Genomic DNA, 19,277 nt, shown 5'->3' on the forward strand with positions numbered 1-19,277 from the left:
GCCAACCAAAATGAGCTTGCTGCGTTTGTGATTTCAAAAAGAGCTTGCTGCGTTTGTCCGGAGTAGGAGAAACATCCGCGCACCTTCTCTAAAGGTATGCACAATCTTCGATTAGCTTATCCAAAGGCATCGTAGTATATTACTATAGTAGTAAGTGAGCCCGATGAAAGAGACCATCCTCGAGAAATCTCCTCTCCGGCTGCCATGGACTTGGTACGGCGACACTCGGACCGAGCTCCGTCCGCAGAAAAGCCGCGGGTGCTTCCATGGCGATGCGACGGCGTCGCCGTCGCACTACACCTGTCCCCTGCCACCATGGCATGCTTCCCAAGCTCTGAATCCATCCCCCAATCTGCTCCAGATCTGGATTCTGCTAGTGTAGTAATTTTAGGAATGCATCCTCCTTTCAATTCCGGGGGTATGCGCCATTTTGTTCAGATCCATGTATCTTGGAGACTTGCTGTTTGAGTTGGAGTCATTTTGTGTAGCGATTAATTATTTATCACCAGAAAAGTTACTTGGAACAAATTAATTTTCGATGCTAATTTTCTATCTCTAAAAGGCCTGCCTGCCACTTTGGGGAATTTGCAATTTTTAAAAACCTTCTTCCGATTCTTCGAGAATTCATTATTCATGTCAGTTCTTCTAGATCCGGGAATAGAATATTGAAAGTAGTCTGCAGTACTAACATGCGAACACGTATAAGAAGATCCAGTTTTCTGCCAAGCAAGATTACAACATTGGAATGGAGGCAAAGGATGACACACCCTATCACCTAACTTGATCGAGTTCACCACTCCAAGACATGTGATCGACCTAGAAGGGCCCGGGTTCTAGTATCTGGCAAGAAATTGATGATAATCATCACCGTTTCTAGAGCCACAGCACTGACTGCCACGAGTCGCTACTCCGACACCTTAGGTCTCCTTTCATTCATAGGGATTTGTATAGGATTTTGATCCTTTGGGAAATTGTTTCTACCTAGGTTATTTGATTCATAGGAAGTAATCATATATGAATCATGTAGCGTAAATTCTATAGGAAAAAAAATTAGGTCATACCTTATGAAAATTCATTTGCTACAATCAAACATACTTCATATTTCTATAGGATTTAAGTAGGCATGACATCTCAATCCTATACTTTTTCTATTCCTATACTTTTCCTATCCAATGAATTAGATTTATCGGCTATTGACGCCTTAGATTCGCCTAGCCGCGCCGCATCTTTCATTGTGTCACCCAAGACACACTGGTCTTTGGCACGTTCCATATTTAGGTACTACCGTGTGCAAAGAAAATATGAGTTTTATTGTACTAATCATTTCAATGGGAATTCCTATTATTTAGACCTAAAACTTGGTGCCTGGAATAAAAAGATAGTGCTAATTTCATACCATTGGAACATTTAACTTTGTAGTTCATGATAAATTCATATTCAATTTTTTTTGAATTTCTACGTTTTCTTGATCATGTTTATAGTTTTCAAAACGTGTCCTTTTTAAATGTTAAAACTAATTTTCAAAAAAAAAATGTTAAAACTCTTATCTGTTACCGAGTTATTTTCTGGAAAAATCTCAATCTGTTACAGAACTTGATAAACCAATGCTTATATAACTTAAATGTACATACCAACTTATAGTAGTCTTGTCGGTACCTGAATGTATTTTGGGCTGTAACTTCAATTTGCATGCTAAGTTGCTAACAAATTGATGCCCTTAATTAGTGGTTTTGTGGCATAGGGTGAAATCTGATTAACAATGGGGAGCTTGTTGCAACTATTCAATGAATGGGAGATCCAGCTGCTTGTGCTTCTCAGCTTCGTGCTACAAATATTTCTGTTCTTTACCGGTAACCTTCGTCAACGTGGTGCCAAGTTTCTTAGTGGCACCATTTGGGTAGCTTATTTGGTGGCAGATTTGGTAGCGGTTTACGCCCTTGGTCTGCTCTCAAAACAAGAAGAGAAAACGGTGACTGAAAACCAGCACCCACTAGCTTTCTTTTGGGCGCCCTTCCTACTCATTCATCTTGGCGGACAGGACACCATCACTGCTTTTTCCTTGGAGGACAACAGCTTGTGGTTGAGGCATCTTTTGAATCTGATAGTCCAAGTGGTCCTAGCCTTGTATGTCTTCTGGAAGTCCACTGCTTGGCGCATGCAGCTTCTTGTTCCGGGCATCTTCATGTTTGTTGCTGGAATCATCAAGTACGGGGAGAGGACGATGGCTCTCATGTACGGGAACCTACAAAACATCAGCACTGGATACAACAGTGAAGAAAGTAACAAGTTCACCCATCAAGAACTTCATCAGGATGATAGCTACTCAAGCATTGTTTGCTTTTCATTGGATTCAGCGCCAATTGTTCGACATTTATTTGCTGGATTTACACTCTTCCAGATACCAGAAGGCTTTCATGCATTAACTTGGACAAAATATGCTCGGTCAGATGAAGTCCAGGTGGCCAAGCTGGCCAAGTTGGTTGATGTTGAACTTGGTATCATGTATTGTGATATCTATACCAAGGCCGCAGTGCTTCGGACAAGGCGCGGCATTATGCTTCGGTGCACATCTCAAGTATCAGCAATGGTTGCCCTTGTGCTCTTCACAGTTGGTGACAACAAACATAGATACCACAGCAGAGCTGACGTTGCAATCACCTACACGTTATTTGTTGGAAGCTTATTTCTGGAATTCTGTGCAATGTTTATGATGGTGATGGTGTCACCTTGGACATGGGCATGGCTCAAGGTCAACAAGTGTAGTGTTTGGCTCACTCGCATGTCCTGGAAGCTTGTCTCCAGTAATATTATTGGATGGCCGGAGGAGAAGCCTCTGTGGTCAAACAAGATGGGGCAATACAAGTTTCTGAGCCATGTGGGCTGCGAGGGGGAAAAGCAGAGTAGCTCGTTGGAACGAGGGATCAGGAAAATGGCAAAAGTAGTTGGCATATTGTTTTTTTTTTTCGAGAAAACGCAAAAGACTTTTGCGTTTCATTGCATTGAAAAGATAGGGAGTTTTACAAGCCTCCTAAGAGGGAGAGAACAGAAAATGAAAACAACATCAGTGTACGTCCCAAGTCGTCGGCAGTACAACCCTTAAACCCTTAGCTCCTGCCCTAGCCCACTGAACAGCCTCCTCCATGATGTCGTCCACCAATCCAAAGACCGATGGTTGGCTTCGTCGAATACGCGAGCATTGCGGTGTTTCCGGATTAGCCACGGCGTGAGCAGGGTGACGGAGTCCGGGCCTTTGCGCATGGTCTTGGGGGTTCCCTACCTCGCTCGACGCCACCGGTCGTCCGGGGTTGCGTCGGCGTCGGTAGGTGGGCGGCAAGTCATGCGTAGGCGCGCCAACACCTCATGCCGGACCCGCCTAGAGAAGGGCGGTGCTAGGATGAGATGATGCATCGTCTCCGGCGGTCGGTCGCACAGCCAAGCACCCAGGATGGTGTTGCGGTCCTCGCCGGCCGATCTCTCCGCGATCCGGCAGCGGTCCATGCTCGCTAACCAGCTGAAGAATTTGACGCGCGGCGGCGCCCATGTCTTCCGGGTAAGTTTCCACGAGGCCGGACATGGTCGAGCCACTGGAACGGCCGCGAGGTAGCGGGACTTGGCCGTGTAAGAGCCACTCGTCCGTCCACTTCCGCACGAGTCCGTCCAGGCTCCATCGTCGGCGTGGTGTGGGCGATGGCCATCCGGAGCTGCAGTGCGGCCGATCTCGTGGATGCTAAGGATGCCATGTATGTCGCGGGCCCGAGCTGTTCCCCGGAGGCCTTGCGCCACGGTCCTGATTTTGCGGCGGCGTTTGGGGATGCAATCAAACAGCGCGAGGCGCGATCTCGCGTGCAGCCCGGCCATCGATCCATCTCGTCTTCCCAAAAGAGCGCTCGCCGACCGTTCCCAATGACCATGCTGGTGGAGGCGAAGAAGATCGCGCGCTCCTCGGCCGAGAATTGCAGGTCCGAGTCCCTCCGGGCACGCTCGTTGTCGGTGTGGGCAAGCCATAGCCGGCGCAAGCGCAGGGCCGAGCCGGTCCGTTCAATGTCGGGAATGCCCGGCCGCCGTAGGCGAGAGGCCGGCACACTCGCTTCCAATTGACATGGCGATTTGCCGCCCTTGGCCTCCCTCTTTCCTTCCCAGAGGAATCCCCGCTTGATCTTATCGATGAGCTTGAGGGTTTTCTTAGGCGGTGCAAGGACGAGCTGTTGGTGGATCGGAATAGCACTGATCACGGCCTTGACCATGGTCGCTCTTCCTGCCTTGGTCATAAGCTTGGCTTTCCAAGTAGGCGAGGCCGGCGGCGGCGCGCTCAACCGGCGGTTGCATCCGCAGCGTCGTGGGCCTCCTCGGGGTCGGCGGGATGCCGAGGTAGGAGATGGGAAGATCGACGATGGGGCAGCCTAGCTCTTGGACCACCGGTGTGGCATCGTCTCGGTCGCGGCGGATAAGCGTGGCCGAGCTCTTCGAGTAGTTGACCCGCGGGCCGGAGGCGCGGCCAAACAAGCTGCGGGATCTCGCGCACGGCGGTGACGTCCTCCGGCGTGGGGCAGCGAACGGGACCACATCGTCGGCGTAAAGCGAGAACGCGGGGACGGCACGCGTAGGGTGTAGACGCCGCGAGGATGCCAAGATGGGCGCGCGCCGGATGAGGCGGCCCGGAGCATCGACACCGAGGACGAAGAGTTGGGGCGAGAGAGGGTCGCCCGCCTCGGTCCGCGGCGGTGCCAAATAGGAGGGCCGGGCTCGCCATTAACCGAACCCTCGTGCTCGACGAGAGAGCAGCGAGTGCGATCCACTCGAGGAAGCGATCTCCAAACCCGTACTGCCGTAGCGCTTCGAAGAGGAAGGGCCACGAGATGGAATCAAAGGCGCGCGTGAGATCGAGCTTGAGGAGGACCCGAGGTGCTTCGAGCTGGTGCAAGAGGCGTGCGGATTGCTTCACCAGGAGGAAGTTGTCGTGTAGGCTCCGGCCGCCGATGAACGCGTTCTGGTTGGTGCCGACCGGGCCGTCGAGGTGCGGCGCTAGGCGAAGCGACGGCGTCTTGGCGAAGAGCTTGGCGACCGGGTGGATGAGGCTTATGGGCCGGTAGTCACCCGGGCGGCCGCGTCCGCACGCTTGGGAAGCAGCGTCATCGGCGCCCGATTGAGGCGATGAAACCCTCTGCCGCGGAGCCGGAAGAGCTGCTAGAACACGTCGACAACGTCCCGCTGACGGTGGTCCAACACGCACGGAGGAATTCCGCGGTGAAGCCGTCGAGTCCGGGAGCCTTGCGGGCCGGCATGCGTTTGACGGCGTTCCGGATCTCGTCGACGGTAAAGGGGCCTCAAGAGCGTCCGGGCTGTCCGTGGGCTCAATAATCTGCGTGAAATCCAGCGTGCAGTCCCGCGCGACATTGGTGCCCGACGGGCCGTCGTAATGAGCGAAGGCAGCCTCGGCAATGGCGGCCTCGATCGGTGATCGTCTGGTCGCCGACGCGGATGGCGTAGATCCTATTCTTTTGTCTCCTGTAGGTGCACTGCTGATGGAAGAATGCCGTATTGGCATCACCATCGCGGAGGCAGGCGATCCGTGCACGCTGGCGGGCGATGGTGCGGTCCAGGGACGCCAACCCTAGGTAAGTGGCCTTAAGCTGCTTGTGCAGCCAGGTCTCGTGCGCGGATAGGTCACGGCCCTCCTGGGCTGTGTCGAAGCGTAGGATAAGGTCCCTGGCAATCGCCATGCGCATCCGGACGCTACGTACCCACAGTCTTCGAGCTCCAGCTGGTGAGGCTGCGCGCCGTGGCGTGCAGGCGAAGCCAGAGTCGGCTGGAAGGGGTCGGCGTGGTGGACAGAGTTCCGGGCCGCGGTGACCGTGTCGTGGAACCCGTCCAGGCGCAACCGAACTCCTCAAAACGGAAACGGCGGTGGCCAGCGGGCATGGGCGAGCAATCCAGCAGCAGCGGGGAGTGGTCGGAGACGACGGAGGCGAGGCAGCGCAGGTGGCATTCTCCGTGGCTTTCTTCCCAGTCCGCGGTGCAGAAGAAGCGATCAAGGTGCACGAGCGTAGGCGGCGATTGGCCGTTGGACCAGGTATATCTCCTACCGTTGAGGCAGATCTCCTTGAGGGCCAAGTCATTGAGCACGCGGCGAAAGCGTCCCATCATGCGCCGGTTTAGGTTGGAATTGTTCTTGTCGCCGTCGCGGTAGATGAGATTAAAATCTCCGCAGAGCAGCCAAGGCCCGGGGCACGCAGCACGGACCTCGCGCAATTAGACACCAAGTATGAACAGGTGGAGCAAGTTATTAGGCCCTTGGCATATTGTTTTGGTTGAGCAAGTTATTAGACACCAAGTATGAACAGGTGGACAAGGATACCATAGAGAGTTTTGTGAAAGAGATTACAACCATTTTTGCGTCCCCTTTTGGACGATCAACTAGTGGTGGCAAGAAAAAAGAGTGGCAACATCTAGAGGGGTTCATACGCAGTCTGGCGAGAGAATTGTCTAACAATTTTAGTGCTGTCATAATCCGTTTGCATATATCAACAGTAATACACCTGAGTGAGGTTTCAAGTGTGGATGTGGAGACAGTTGCCTTGGTTGGTGTATGCCGAAAACTATCCAATTATATGATGTACCTTCTTGTCACACAACCAGTTATGTTGCAGGTCACTGCTACCAGCGCCAAATCAGTGCTAGATGGCTTCCGCGACAAGTTTGTGACGATGATGACAGGCAGCGGAAGCAGCATCGGCAAGCAGCAACATGCCATTCTGCAAAACCTCAAAGAGTTACTATTGGAGGAGTCTTCCTCCTTGTCTCTGCCCGAACCATGTAAAGAAACACTGGAGGAGATGAGAGACATGTGGGTGAGGATCATCGTGTACGCCGCTGGCAGGTCGCGGCCGGAGACTCACGCCACACAGCTAGCCAGAGGAGGGGAGTTCCTTACCTTCATCTGGCTGCTCATGGCACACAAAAACGTTGGGTCTTCAGTGGCCACTCCAGTGGATCTTATTAGCCCACCTTCTACTTTTGGACCTATGACTGATGTGCGATTTTACGCCTTTGACTTTCGATCATAATTCACAGCAAATTGATGCCATCATCTGAGGTAACATATAACTTCATTTTCCCACACTTTTTCATGTTTATTAACTTATTGGTATTGACTTAAGGCTAGTGAGGCTACGCACCATACGCTGCATATCCCATTAATTTAGTTTATACTAGCAACCACATATATTTATCAAATTGATTTCTTTGTTGTCTCTTTCCTTAGGTCATACCGTCATATCATCCTATATTCCTATGCTTTACATTTCCCTGCTAGGTTTCTGCAACTCTCAGTGATGAGCTTTCAGCTAATCTGCATTCATGCCTTGCTGAATATGGTTGTTTAGTTTTTTGAATTGTCTAAGAAATGAATTCCAGGTGCCGTATATTCTCATATTACGTGATTAGAAATAATATGGTTTTATAGCTACCACACATACCATGCTAAATAACATAGAATTTCTCCAATATGTTACTTTAATCATCCTTAATTTGGGGTTCATTATTACTACTCCACTTCCAAACAACCCATATCAATGACCTTACATGTTGTTTGTACTAGAGCGCGATCGAGCTCCCCGATAGTATTTATGTGATGTTAGGTATAGTTTCGATAACCAATTCTTGATGATATGTGTATATAATTACAAACGACCAAATTATATCATCTGCATAATGGTCATCCAGAAAAACTACTGAACAATTTCAATAAATAATTATATTGTTCATGGTATATATTTCCAAAAGGTTGGACTCTACAAAATATTCCTTAGAAACTAAGTGCGATCTATAGAAAACATTCTTATGACTTCTAAACCTATATAGTATTAAACAATCGATATAGAATAATTTTGTAGAACTTAAAATTCTACAATTTCTTCTTACAGTTATTGGAGTACAAACTATCATAGATCTATACTACCCAATGGGAAGAGGAAACCTTGTGAGTGATTTGTTGGATAATTAGGCACAATTTCCATGATTAATTCCAGAATATAAAACATGATGGCAGTAACTACTAACATGTGAAACTCAAACATACTAGATGCATTAATCAACATGAGTAGCGACAGCGCAAACGGTAAAGCATCCATCGCTAAACAGATCGAGATATGTAGCACGTACCGATCTGGTGGTGGTGGCGGTGGAGGTGTAGCAAACGATGTCGCAGCAGTAACGTTGTTGATGACAACGTTGTTGATGACGGGAACGACGGGTCGAAGTAGACGGCGTTGAAGACGACGGTATGCAGCACCGCCCGACTTGGACGGAAGACGACCCGTGATGAAGAGCTTGAGCAGTCGCGCAGAGCGCTTCCCAAAAACCTAATTCGCCCTCTCCCGTACAAGATCGCAAGGACGAGCGGTTCGGAGACTCTGCTCTCCCGTTCGCCGATGCACGTCGGCTCGCGGGATGGAGTAGGCTACGATGGCGGCTCAAGCGAGAGAGAGGTGGAAACCCTAACTCGTGTATTGGATATGTTTACTGCGGTAGCCGGGCGGGGAGATTATATAGGCTCGGGAAACCCTAGGCAACGTGGGCCACGCCCACGTCGCACGAACGTTTCGAGTCGGTTACAGATAGCCTACGATCCGGGAGCGACCCGAACCGACTAACTGCGACGCGTCCGTCTAGGACTCTGTTCGTTTTCCTGAGCTGCAAAAAGTAAGGAAAGTCTCGGCTCGAGGCTCAATCCACTCACCACGAGCGCGGCGTGTGTCGTGTCGTGTCGTGTCGTGTCGTGTCGTGTCGTGTCGAGTCGAGACGAGACGAGCGAGCGAGGAGGAGGAGGAGCGCGCGTGTAGCACTCCTATTCTCACTCACTTACTAGTGGTGGAACAACCCGCCTTATAAGGTGGTCTAACTTCCTCCCAACTTTCCATGTGGGACTAAACTTCCCACCTCTTGCCACTCCCTAGTGAGCTGCCACCAACTTGGGCTCAAACTCACAAGAGCTGCCACTATGTGGGCTTTGAGATTTATAGCAAAAGCTGAAATCTAATTTGGGCCACTAAAAGTGGGCCAATATTTCAACAATCCCCCACTGAGATCTCAAATCCCTATTTAGAGATTTACCAATACTCGTTGCTTGTTTATATACCAGGTGTTTCAGCGGAGGCTCGTTAAGTTGAACTTCCGCCTAGAACCTTAAGCTACATCCATTCACACTTGAACAATGGACTAAGCCTTGAATTGCAAGTTTTGCGTGAACAGGGGTTTCACTCAAAGTCATGACCGGTACATGGTACGCGATAGCCTACCCCGCGGGTGAAGCATATGCGTCATACTTCGTGGTCTCTTCATGAGTTTACTAGAGATCACCCAAATCTCATAGATTGCGACGTTTAACAATCGGACTCATATAGGTGTGTTATTTCAAGAATGCTCCGTAGGACAGACATCTTTGCTAAAATAGCCAACATAAACACATTAAGGCTTTTGCCAACTCGCCTTACGACAATTGAGAGTTGTGCATCTTCACATAGAGAGGGTTACATAATACTCTCCTTAATTAAACCACTAGTTTGTTCTTCCCGAGGTCCTAATTCACGGGATCTCCGATCACAAAGGTTGGAGTTACCACTATGGCGTAACATCAACGGGTCTCAAACCCATCTCCCTCGATGCACTTTCTATCACATTACGTGATAGTCCCTTTGTAAAGGGATCGCGCAGGTTTTTGTACGTTTGAATATATGTAACGGTTATTACTCCGGAGTTTCGCAATTTCTGACGGACTTTAAACGTCTCTTGACGTGTCTTGATGACTTCGCGTTATCCTTAGAATTGTTCACTTTGACAATTACGGTTTGATTGTCACAATTCAAAAGGATTGCCTGGAGCAGGTTTTTCAACCACGAGGCAAGTCCATCAAGAGCTCACGCAACCATTCGATTCAACGGTGGTTGTGTCTAAAGCGATTAGTTCCGCTTCCATAGTTGACCTCGTCAATATAGTTTGCTTACAAGATCTCCATGACAACTGCGCCACCTCCAAAGGTAAATACATACCCACTTGTGGCGTACGGATCGGCTACATCCGAGATCCAATTCGAATCACTATATCCTTCAAGCACGAGTGGGTGCCCTGAATAGTGAATCCCATAACTCATTGTACCACATAGGTAGCGCATGACCCTATCAAGTGCATGCCAATGATCGATGCCGGGTTTGACATGAACCTACTCAACTTGCTAACGACAAAAGAGATGTCCGGTCTAGTCGCGCTCGCTAAGTACATGAGTGAGCCAACAATGCGAGAATATCTCGGTTGATCTACGGCAATCCTTCGGTTCTTGCGTAATGTCACGCTCAGGATCATAAGGTGTTGAAGAAGGCTTGCTATCAATATAGCCGAGCCGGCTCAAGATCTTCTCAACATAATGGGATTGCGTTAGAGTAATCCCACTCTCGTTCTTAATCGGCTTGATGTTCGGAATCACATCGGCTTCTCCCGGATCTTTCATATCAAAGCTCTTTGACAAGAAAGACTTGACCTCGTGTATTACTTTCATGTTTGTACCAAAGATCAGAATATCATCCACATACAAACATAGTATAACACCTTCGCCCCCACCATGGCGATAGTAAACACACTTGTCAGCCTCATTGACAACAAAGCCTACGAAGTCAAAGTTCGTCAAACTTCTCATGCCATTGCTTAGGTGCTTGTTTTAGGCCATATAAAGATTTCGAGCAACTTGCACACCTTTCTTTCTTCACCTTGTACTACAAACCCATCGAGCTGATCCATATAGATTTCCTCTTCCAACTCTCCATTAAGGAAAGCCGTCTTTACGTCCATTTGATGAACGATAAGACCATAGGAGGCGACCATGGATAGTAGTACTCGAATGGTGGTAAGTCTAGCGACAGTGTGAATAGGTGTCGAAGTAATCTTCGCCTTCTCTCTGTGTGTAGCCTTTCGCTACAAAGCCGTGCCTTGTACTTTTCAATAGTACCATCGAGTCTTAGCTTCTTCTTGAACACCCATTTGCGGCCCTACGGCTTGCATCCATGGGGTCGTTCGACAACTCCCAAGTTCCATTAGAAAGAATCGAGTCCATCTCATTATGGACGAGCTTCTTTCCAGTCATCTGCATCTGGAGATGCATATGCCTCTGCAATGGACGTGGGAGTGTCATCCACAAGGTACACAATGAAATCATCACCAAAGGATTTTTCAATCCTTCGTCTCTTGCTCCGTTTAGGAGCTTCATTGTCATCCTTCTCAGTAACATTCTCATGTGATTGTTCAAAATACTCATTAGATGTACTAGACTCGGGAATTATCTCGGTAGAAATTCTAGCAATGCTATGCATATCTTTCATAGGAAACATATTCTCAAAAAATGTTGCATCACGAGATTCCATAATAGTATCAACATGCATATCGGTACCTCGGATTGAACTACTAAAAATCTATATCCTACACTCCGAGGAGCATAACCTAGAAAGATACAATCCACTGTCTTTGGTCCAAGTTTGCGCTTCTTAGTAATTGGAATATTGACTTTCGCCAAACATCCCCATGTGCGCAAATACGAAAGTGATGGTTTTCTCCCATCCCACTCTTCGTAAGGGGTTTTATCTTTATTCTTGTTAGGAACTCTATTCAGGACATGACATGAAGTCAATAAAGCCTCCCCCCACCATGCCTTAGATAAATCAGCAGTGGCTAACATGGAGTTCACCAAGTTAGTCAGCGTGCGGTTTTTCCTCTCGGCAACCCCGTTTGATTGGGGTGAATAGGGAGGCGTCCTCTCATGAATAATGCCATGTTCCTCACAGAATTCATCAAAGATTTTAGGAAAATATTCGCCACCACGATCCGACCTAAGACGCTTGATCTTTCTCTCTAGTTGATTTTCAACTTCGGCCTTATAAATTTTAAAGTAGTCAAAAGCTTCATCTTTAGTTCGCAACAAATAAACATAGCAAAATCTAGTCGCATCATCAATCAATGTCATGAAATATCTCTTTCCACCTTTTGTCAACACACCATTCATCTCGCATAGATCGAATGTATGAGTTCTAGAGGTGCCAAGTTTCTCTCCTCGGCCGCCTTATGGGGCTTCCGAGGTTGCTTTGATTGCACACAACTATGGCACTTAGAACCTTTGGCAATGGTGAATTTCGGAATTAAACTTAAGCTGGATAGCCGAGACATTAAACCAAAATTAATGTGACATAAACGAGAATGCCAAACACTCGGTATCATCACTAACATTGCCACAAATATGGTTCACGGACTTATTATCGAAATCGGAAAGCGAAAAGCGGAACAAGCCTCCGCACTCATAGCCTTTACCAATAAATTGTACAAACTTGGAAACAACTACTTTATTCGACTCTAAAACAACCTTAAACCCATCTCTCGCATAGAAGGGAGCCGCTAACGAGATTCTTGTTCATAGTAGGGACATGCTCGCACGTTCCTCGGTGCACGATCTTCCCGAAGTGAACTTCGGATCTACAGTGCCAACACCACGAACGAAGCATGTGACCCATTCCCCATCAAGACGGAAGAATCCCGGGCGACTCGGTAAGAAGTGAACATGGATATGTCGGCACACACATGAACATTAGCACCAGTAACAATCCACCAACATGGAGATTGAAATACCGAAAGAACGAGTAAAGAGATTACCGTACCCATCGGCATTGCTAGCGGTCACCGTGTTGACTTGCCTCCCCTTTTTCTTGCGGTCCGCCCTCTGCAGGACGAGTCCTTAGAAAAGTGGCCAGCCTCTCCACATGTAAAGCGACTCGGATCTGCTTTGTTTATCATCTTCTTCTTCTTGAAGGTTGTAGTCTTCATAGGCTTATTGAAGGAGGGCTTGTTATTCCTTTGTTCTTGCTGTAGGGTTTCTTACGCACCATGTTGGCGCTAGGCTCGACCCTCTCCTTTCTCGGTATTATCCTTAGCCCGAACTTTCTCCTCAACATCAAGAGATGCTATCAGATTTTCAAGCGATATCTCCTTGTCTCTTGTGTTTGAGAGTTGTGGCAAAGTTCCTCCACGAAGGGGCAACTTAGCGATGATGCATCCGACCACAAACTTGTCGAGTAAGGCACACTTAAGGAATTCAAGCTCTTTCGCAATGCATCTGTATCTCATGAGCTTGTTCGACTACTGAACGGTTGTTAACCATCCCGATGTCATGGAAGCTCTCCATGATGTACGGTTCCATTGCTGCATCGGTTGCACTGAACTTAGCATTCGAGTGCATCCCGGAGCTCTTTACCATCTCGTTAAGTGCATGTACACATCACACGGACGATCGGCAAGAATACTTAGAACGCATCCGACGAAGAGAGTATTGTTTTCCTTGAACTTGTTCGATCTTGGTCGGGATATAGTTCCTTCGAGTAAACCATTAGTAACTTCGAACACTTTCGGATGAGTAAGCCGGAGCATGGCCTTATACTGCCACCTCTTAAAGTGCACACCGGTAAACTTATCCGGCCTCGGTGCATCGGAAAAACCAGCCATTGTTAACTCGGGAAATTGCCTACAATTAGGTTTTTGGATTGTTGGATAATTAGGCACAATTTCCATGATTAATTCCAGAATATAAAACATGATGGCGGTAACTACTAACATGTGAAACTCAAACATACTAGATGCATTAATCAACATGAGTAGCAGCGAGCGCAAACGGTAAAGCATCCATCGCTAAACGGATCGAGATATGTAGCACGTACCGATCCGGTGGTGGTGGCGGTCGAGGTGTAGCGGACGATGTCGCGACGATAACGTTGTTGATGACAACGTTGTTGATGACGGGAACGACGGGTCGAAGTAGACGGCGTTGAAGACGACGGTATGCGGCACCGCCCGACTTGGACGGAAGACGACCGTGATGAAGAGCTTGAGCAGTCGCGCAGAGCGCTTCCCAAAAACCTAATTCGCCCTCTCCCGTACAGGATCGCAAGGACGAGCGGTTCCGGAGACCTGCTCTCCCGTTCGCCGATGCACGTCGGCACCGCCCGATGGAGTAGGCTACGATGGCGGCTCAAGCAGAGAGAGGTGGAAACCCTAACTCGTGTATTGGATATGTTTCTGCGGTAGCCGGGCAGGAGATTATATAGGCTCGGGAAACCCTAGGCAACGTGGGCCACGCCCACGTCGCACGAACGTTTCGAGTCGATTACTGAGATAGCCCACGATCCGGGAGCGACCCGAACCGACTAAGCTGCGGCGACGCGTCCGTCTAGGACTCGTTCGTTTTCTGAGCTGCAAAAGTAAGGAAAGTCTCGGCTCGAGGCTCAATCCACTCACCACGAGCGCGGCGCGCGTCGTGGACGTGTCGTGTCGTGTCGAGTCGAGACGAGACGAGCGAGCGAGGAGGAGGAGGAGCGCGCGTGTAGCACTCCTATTCTCACTCACTTACTAGTGGTGGAACAACCCACCTTATAAGGTGGTCTAACTTCCTCCCAACTTTCCATGTGGGACTAAACTTCCCACCTCTTGCCACTCCCTAGTGAGCTGCCACCAACTTGGGCTCAAACTCACAAGGCTGCCACTATGTGGGCTTTGAGATTTATAGGAAAAACTGAAATCTAATTTGGGCCACTAAAAGTGGGCCAATATTTCAACAATCCCCCACTGAGATCTCAAATCCCCATTTAGAGATTTACCAATACTCGCTGCTTGTTTATATACCGGTGTTTCGACGGAGACTGTTAAGTTGAACTTCCGCCTAGAACCTTAAGCTACATCCATTCACACTTGAACAATGGACTAAGCCTTGAATTGCAAGTTTTGCGTGAACAGGGGTTTCACTCAAAGTCATGACCGAGTACATGGCTGCCAGTAGCCTACCCGCGGGTGAAGCATATGCGTCATACTTCGTGGTCTCTTCATGAGTTTACTAGAGATCACCCAAATCTCATAGATTGCGACGTTTAACAATCGGACTCATATAGGTGTGTTATTTCAAGAATGCTCGTAGGACAGACATCTTTGCTAAAATAGCCAACATAAACACATTAAGGCTTTTGCCAACCTCGCCTTCTGACAATTGAGAGTTGTGCATCTTCACATAGAGAGGGTTACATAATACTCTCCTTAATTAAACCACTAGTTTGTTCTTCCCAGGTCCTAATTCACGGGATCTCCGATCACAAAGGTTGGGTTACCACTATGGCGTAACATCAACGGGTCTCAAACCCATCTCCCTCGATGCACTTTCTATCACATTACGTGATAGTCCCTTTGTAAAGGGATCTTCCAGGTTTTTGTCTCGTTTGAATATATGTAACGATTATTACTCCGGAGTTTCGCAATTTCTGACGGACTTCAAACGTCTCTTGACGTGTCTTGATGACTTCGCGTTATCCTTAGAATTGTTCACTTTGACAATTACGGTTTGATTGTCACAATTCAAAAGGATTGCCGGAACAGGTTTTTCAACCACAGGCAAGTCCATCAAGAGCTCACGCAACCATTCTGATTCAACAGTGGTTGTGTCTAAAGCAGTTAGTTCTGCTTCCATAGTTGACCTCGTCAATATAGTTTGCTTACAAGATCTCCATGACACTGCGCCACCTCCAAAGGTAAATACATACCCACTTGTGGCGTACAGATCAGCTACATCCGAGATCCAATTCGAATCACTATATCCTTCAAGCACTGACTGGGTGCCCTGAATAGTGAATCCCATAACTCATTGTACCACATAGGTAGCGCATGACCCTATCAAGTGCATGCCAATGATCGAGTACCGGGTTTGACATGAACCTACTCAACTTGCTAACAGCAAAAGAGATGTCCGGTCTAGTCGCGCTCGCTAAGTACATGAGTGAGCCAACAATCTGAGAATATCTCAGTTGATCTACGGCAATCATTCGGTTCTTGCGTAATGTCACACTGGGATCATAAGGTGTTGAAGAAAGCTTGCTATCAATATAGCCGAACCGGCTCAAGATCTTCTCAACATAATGGGATTGCGTTAGAGTAATCCCACTCTCGTTCTTAATCAGCTTGATGTTCGGAATCACATCGGCTTCTCCCGGATCTTTCATATCAAAGCTCTTTGACAAGAAAGACTTGACCTCGTGTATTACTTTCATGTTTGTACCAAAGATCAGAATATCATCCACATACAAACATAGTATAACACCTTCGCCCCCACCATGGCGATAGTAAACACACTTGTCAGCCTCATTGACAACAAAGCCTACGAAGTCAAAGTTCACGTCAAACTTCTCATGCCATTGCTTAGGTGCTTGTTTTAGGCCATATAAAGATTTCAGCAACTTGCACACCTTTCTTTCTTCACCTTGTACTACAAACCCATCAGGCTGATCCATATAGATTTCCTCTTCCAACTCTCCATTAAGGAAAGCCATCTTTACGTCCATTTGATGAACGATAAGACCATAGGAGGCAGCCATGGATAGTAGTACTCGAATGGTGGTAAGTCTAGCGACAGGTGAATAGGTGTCGAAGTAATCTTCGCCTTCTCTCTGTGTGTAGCCTTTCGCTACAAGCCGTGCCTTGTACTTTTCAATAGTACCATCAGGTCTTAGCTTCTTCTTGAACACCCATTTGCAGCCTACTGGCTTGCATCCATGGGGTCGTTCTGACAACTCCCAAGTTCCATTAGAAAGAATCGAGTCCAACTCGAGGCTCAATCCACTCACCACGAGCGCGGCGCGCGTCGTGACGTGACGTGACGTGACGTGTCGAGTCGAGTCGAGACGAGCGAGCGAGGAGGAGGAGGAGCGCGCGTGTAGCACTCCTATTCTCACTCACTTACTAGTGGTGGAACAACCCACCTTATAAGGTGGTCTAACTTCCTCCCAACTTTCCATGTGGGACTAAACTTCCCACCTCTTGCCACTCCCTAGTGAGCTGCCACCAACTTGGGCTCAAACTCACAAGGCTGCCACTATGTGGGCTTTGAGATTTATAGGAAAAACTGAAATCTAATTTGGGCCAGGCCAATATTTCAACATGATTTCCTTGCTAGGCTATGCACCATGCAGCATATCTCATTAATTTAATTTGTATTATTAACCACTTATATTTGTCTGATGTTAATTATTTGCTTAGTGTATATTTCCTTAGATCGGTTGCTTACGGCACACATAGAGAGACAGAGTGCTCGAGGACTACGTGTTCGACATGACCAGACTTCATATCATCGTATGCTTCCCATGTCCCTTCTCCATTGCCTCAACTCAGCTTGATGATTTTGGCTAACCTGCATTCACGCCTTAGTGAATCATGGTTGCTTAGTTATTAACTAGCACAGCTACCCTGACAAATGTGAGGATGTTCTTTAATGTGTTAAAGTTGTCCTAGAAATGAACTCCGGGTGTCCTATATATACACATATTCTATGATTTCAAATAATACGATTGTATAGCTACCAAAAATATCATGCTAATACATCTCAAAAAAAAAAAAATATCATGCTAATAAAAAAAAGCACATGTACATCAGTATGGATATAATCATGTTTCACTTGACGTGCATTATTATTGCTACACTTGCGCAAAACCATATTAGTGACCAACTGACCATACATGTTTGTATGTAATTTAGATTGCAATTTAGTTTGGCAATAGTACGTGGTTAAAATTCGAATGATCAGTCGTGGGCCCTATCTGGAGCCTCGTGGCTCTCCTTGTGGGCCGCCAAAGCTGGTGGTCCTCGTCTTGGCTAAAAAGTGGCGTGGTATTCCTTTCTTGATTTATTATTTGGAGTGCTAAAGATCCGTGAAACAACAAAATGCAACAAAAGGCGAAAATTCAATTCGTCTCCAGGGTGCATATGCTCCCTCTACCTAAAAAATATATTTTGAAATATCGAAAAAAAATTAACAAAATTTCTACATGTACATCTCCACAATACATTTGTTGTCAAGTTTCGTGAGAACCCAATATTTTTTGTGATATCTGCAAAAAAAAAGAGAAACTTTGTCGTCTGAAAAGCGTAATTTTTAGCATTCAGTTTTGTCTTTTTTACACATGCCGCACGGCAAGTCGATTTTTCATGAAACAATTTTGTGAGCACGTAGCACGTGAAGATGCACGTTTGAATTTTTTAAAATTTCAAAATGTTTGTAACATGCATTTCAAAATAAATGGATCATATGCTCTCATGTGGTTGGATGGTTAGGAGGGCAGTGGCACCCTCAGCACACCAGAGTTCAAATCACAGATTTGACATTTTGGTGTCTCATTAAAAGACGTAATATTCTTCACTGTGAGGCAACGTTCCCGTCGACAGCGAGACGCCCGTTAGATCAGTTTCTTGCTCATAGAGGTAGGGTGTGCGTGCGTTCATAGGGGTGGGTATATGTTTCGAAGAAAAAAAATAGTTTTTCGCCTCACAAAATTAAATACCGAAGCAAAGAGATTCTTGAAGAAAATCTCGTAAACTATCTAAAAATGATAGATGCAAGAACAATGCAAACAACATTATGAACTACACATATATGATGCAAAATACATTATACAAAATGCACGTATCAAAGATTCTGACTTACTTTTGAGTCGGCAACTTGGTCCCCAAGGTGGTCAGAAGGAGATTACCGGGCAACTTGCCTACTGGAATCCAGATGGGGGTTTAATTACTATCCTGTATTTGTGGAGACATCCGAGGAGGTTCCATCCATACGTGTGATGAATGACTGATATTGAATTATTGCTCTAAGCATATGTAGTTGGTGGACTATTAACATGAACCCTTTCGCAACTAAAAGAAAAATGTTTAGTGGCCTGAGTTAATGGCCAAGATAACTCCTATCCGAAATCCAGCGACCCACAAGGCTCAAAAGCGAGGCGCCCCGGATTCTCTGACTTGCTTCTTGCAGGGCAGAGAGCTACAGTACCTCTGCCCTGCCATCATTTTTCGGCCGTTGGATTCCAGTCTGACGATTCAGGTCAGTCGCTACAGGGACCAATGAACAGTGTCATCGCTACAGTGTCGTCTCTGCAGTGTTCCGTCGCTACAGTGTTTGTCTCAATCTCTGTCTTTTATTTTCGATCCAAGGATCAAGATTGGGTACTGTACCTCTGCCTTGCTTCTTGCAGGGTAGAGAATCGCGCCGCGAGCGAGGAAGGTACTGGCTTACAGAATAATTCTTCATATGGATGGCTGTCCTTTTTATGTGGTTGTTCTGTTTGCACGTTATTTACTCATTTTGTGACTTGCCTGCTTTCAAATGCGGAAGCAATTGGGTTCTGCCGACACAGCGGACATATGTAAGCACCTTCAGCCGTTCG

General features: G+C 47.2%; 1 protein-coding gene and 1 long non-coding RNA gene across 2 annotated transcripts; both read left to right on the top strand.

Annotated features, from left to right (window-relative positions):
- Positions 1–3,100, top strand: LOC124664725. Its single transcript, XM_047202174.1, has 2 exons — positions 1–94; positions 1,726–3,100. Exon 2 carries the CDS (start codon positions 1,760–1,762, stop codon positions 3,098–3,100), a length of 1,341 nt encoding a protein of 446 aa, XP_047058130.1. The 5' UTR covers positions 1–94; positions 1,726–1,759.
- A 3,198-nt stretch (positions 3,101–6,298) lies between these two features.
- Positions 6,299–17,376, top strand: LOC124667297. Its single transcript, XR_006991214.1, has 2 exons — positions 6,299–7,093; positions 17,113–17,376. It is a non-coding gene; the product is annotated as an uncharacterized LOC124667297 (long non-coding RNA).
- Positions 17,377–19,277: the final 1,901 nt, after the last annotated feature.

This window comes from Lolium rigidum, chromosome 6, assembly GCF_022539505.1.
Source record: "Lolium rigidum isolate FL_2022 chromosome 6, APGP_CSIRO_Lrig_0.1, whole genome shotgun sequence".
In the NCBI taxonomy this organism is placed as follows: Eukaryota; Viridiplantae; Streptophyta; class Magnoliopsida; order Poales; family Poaceae; genus Lolium; species Lolium rigidum.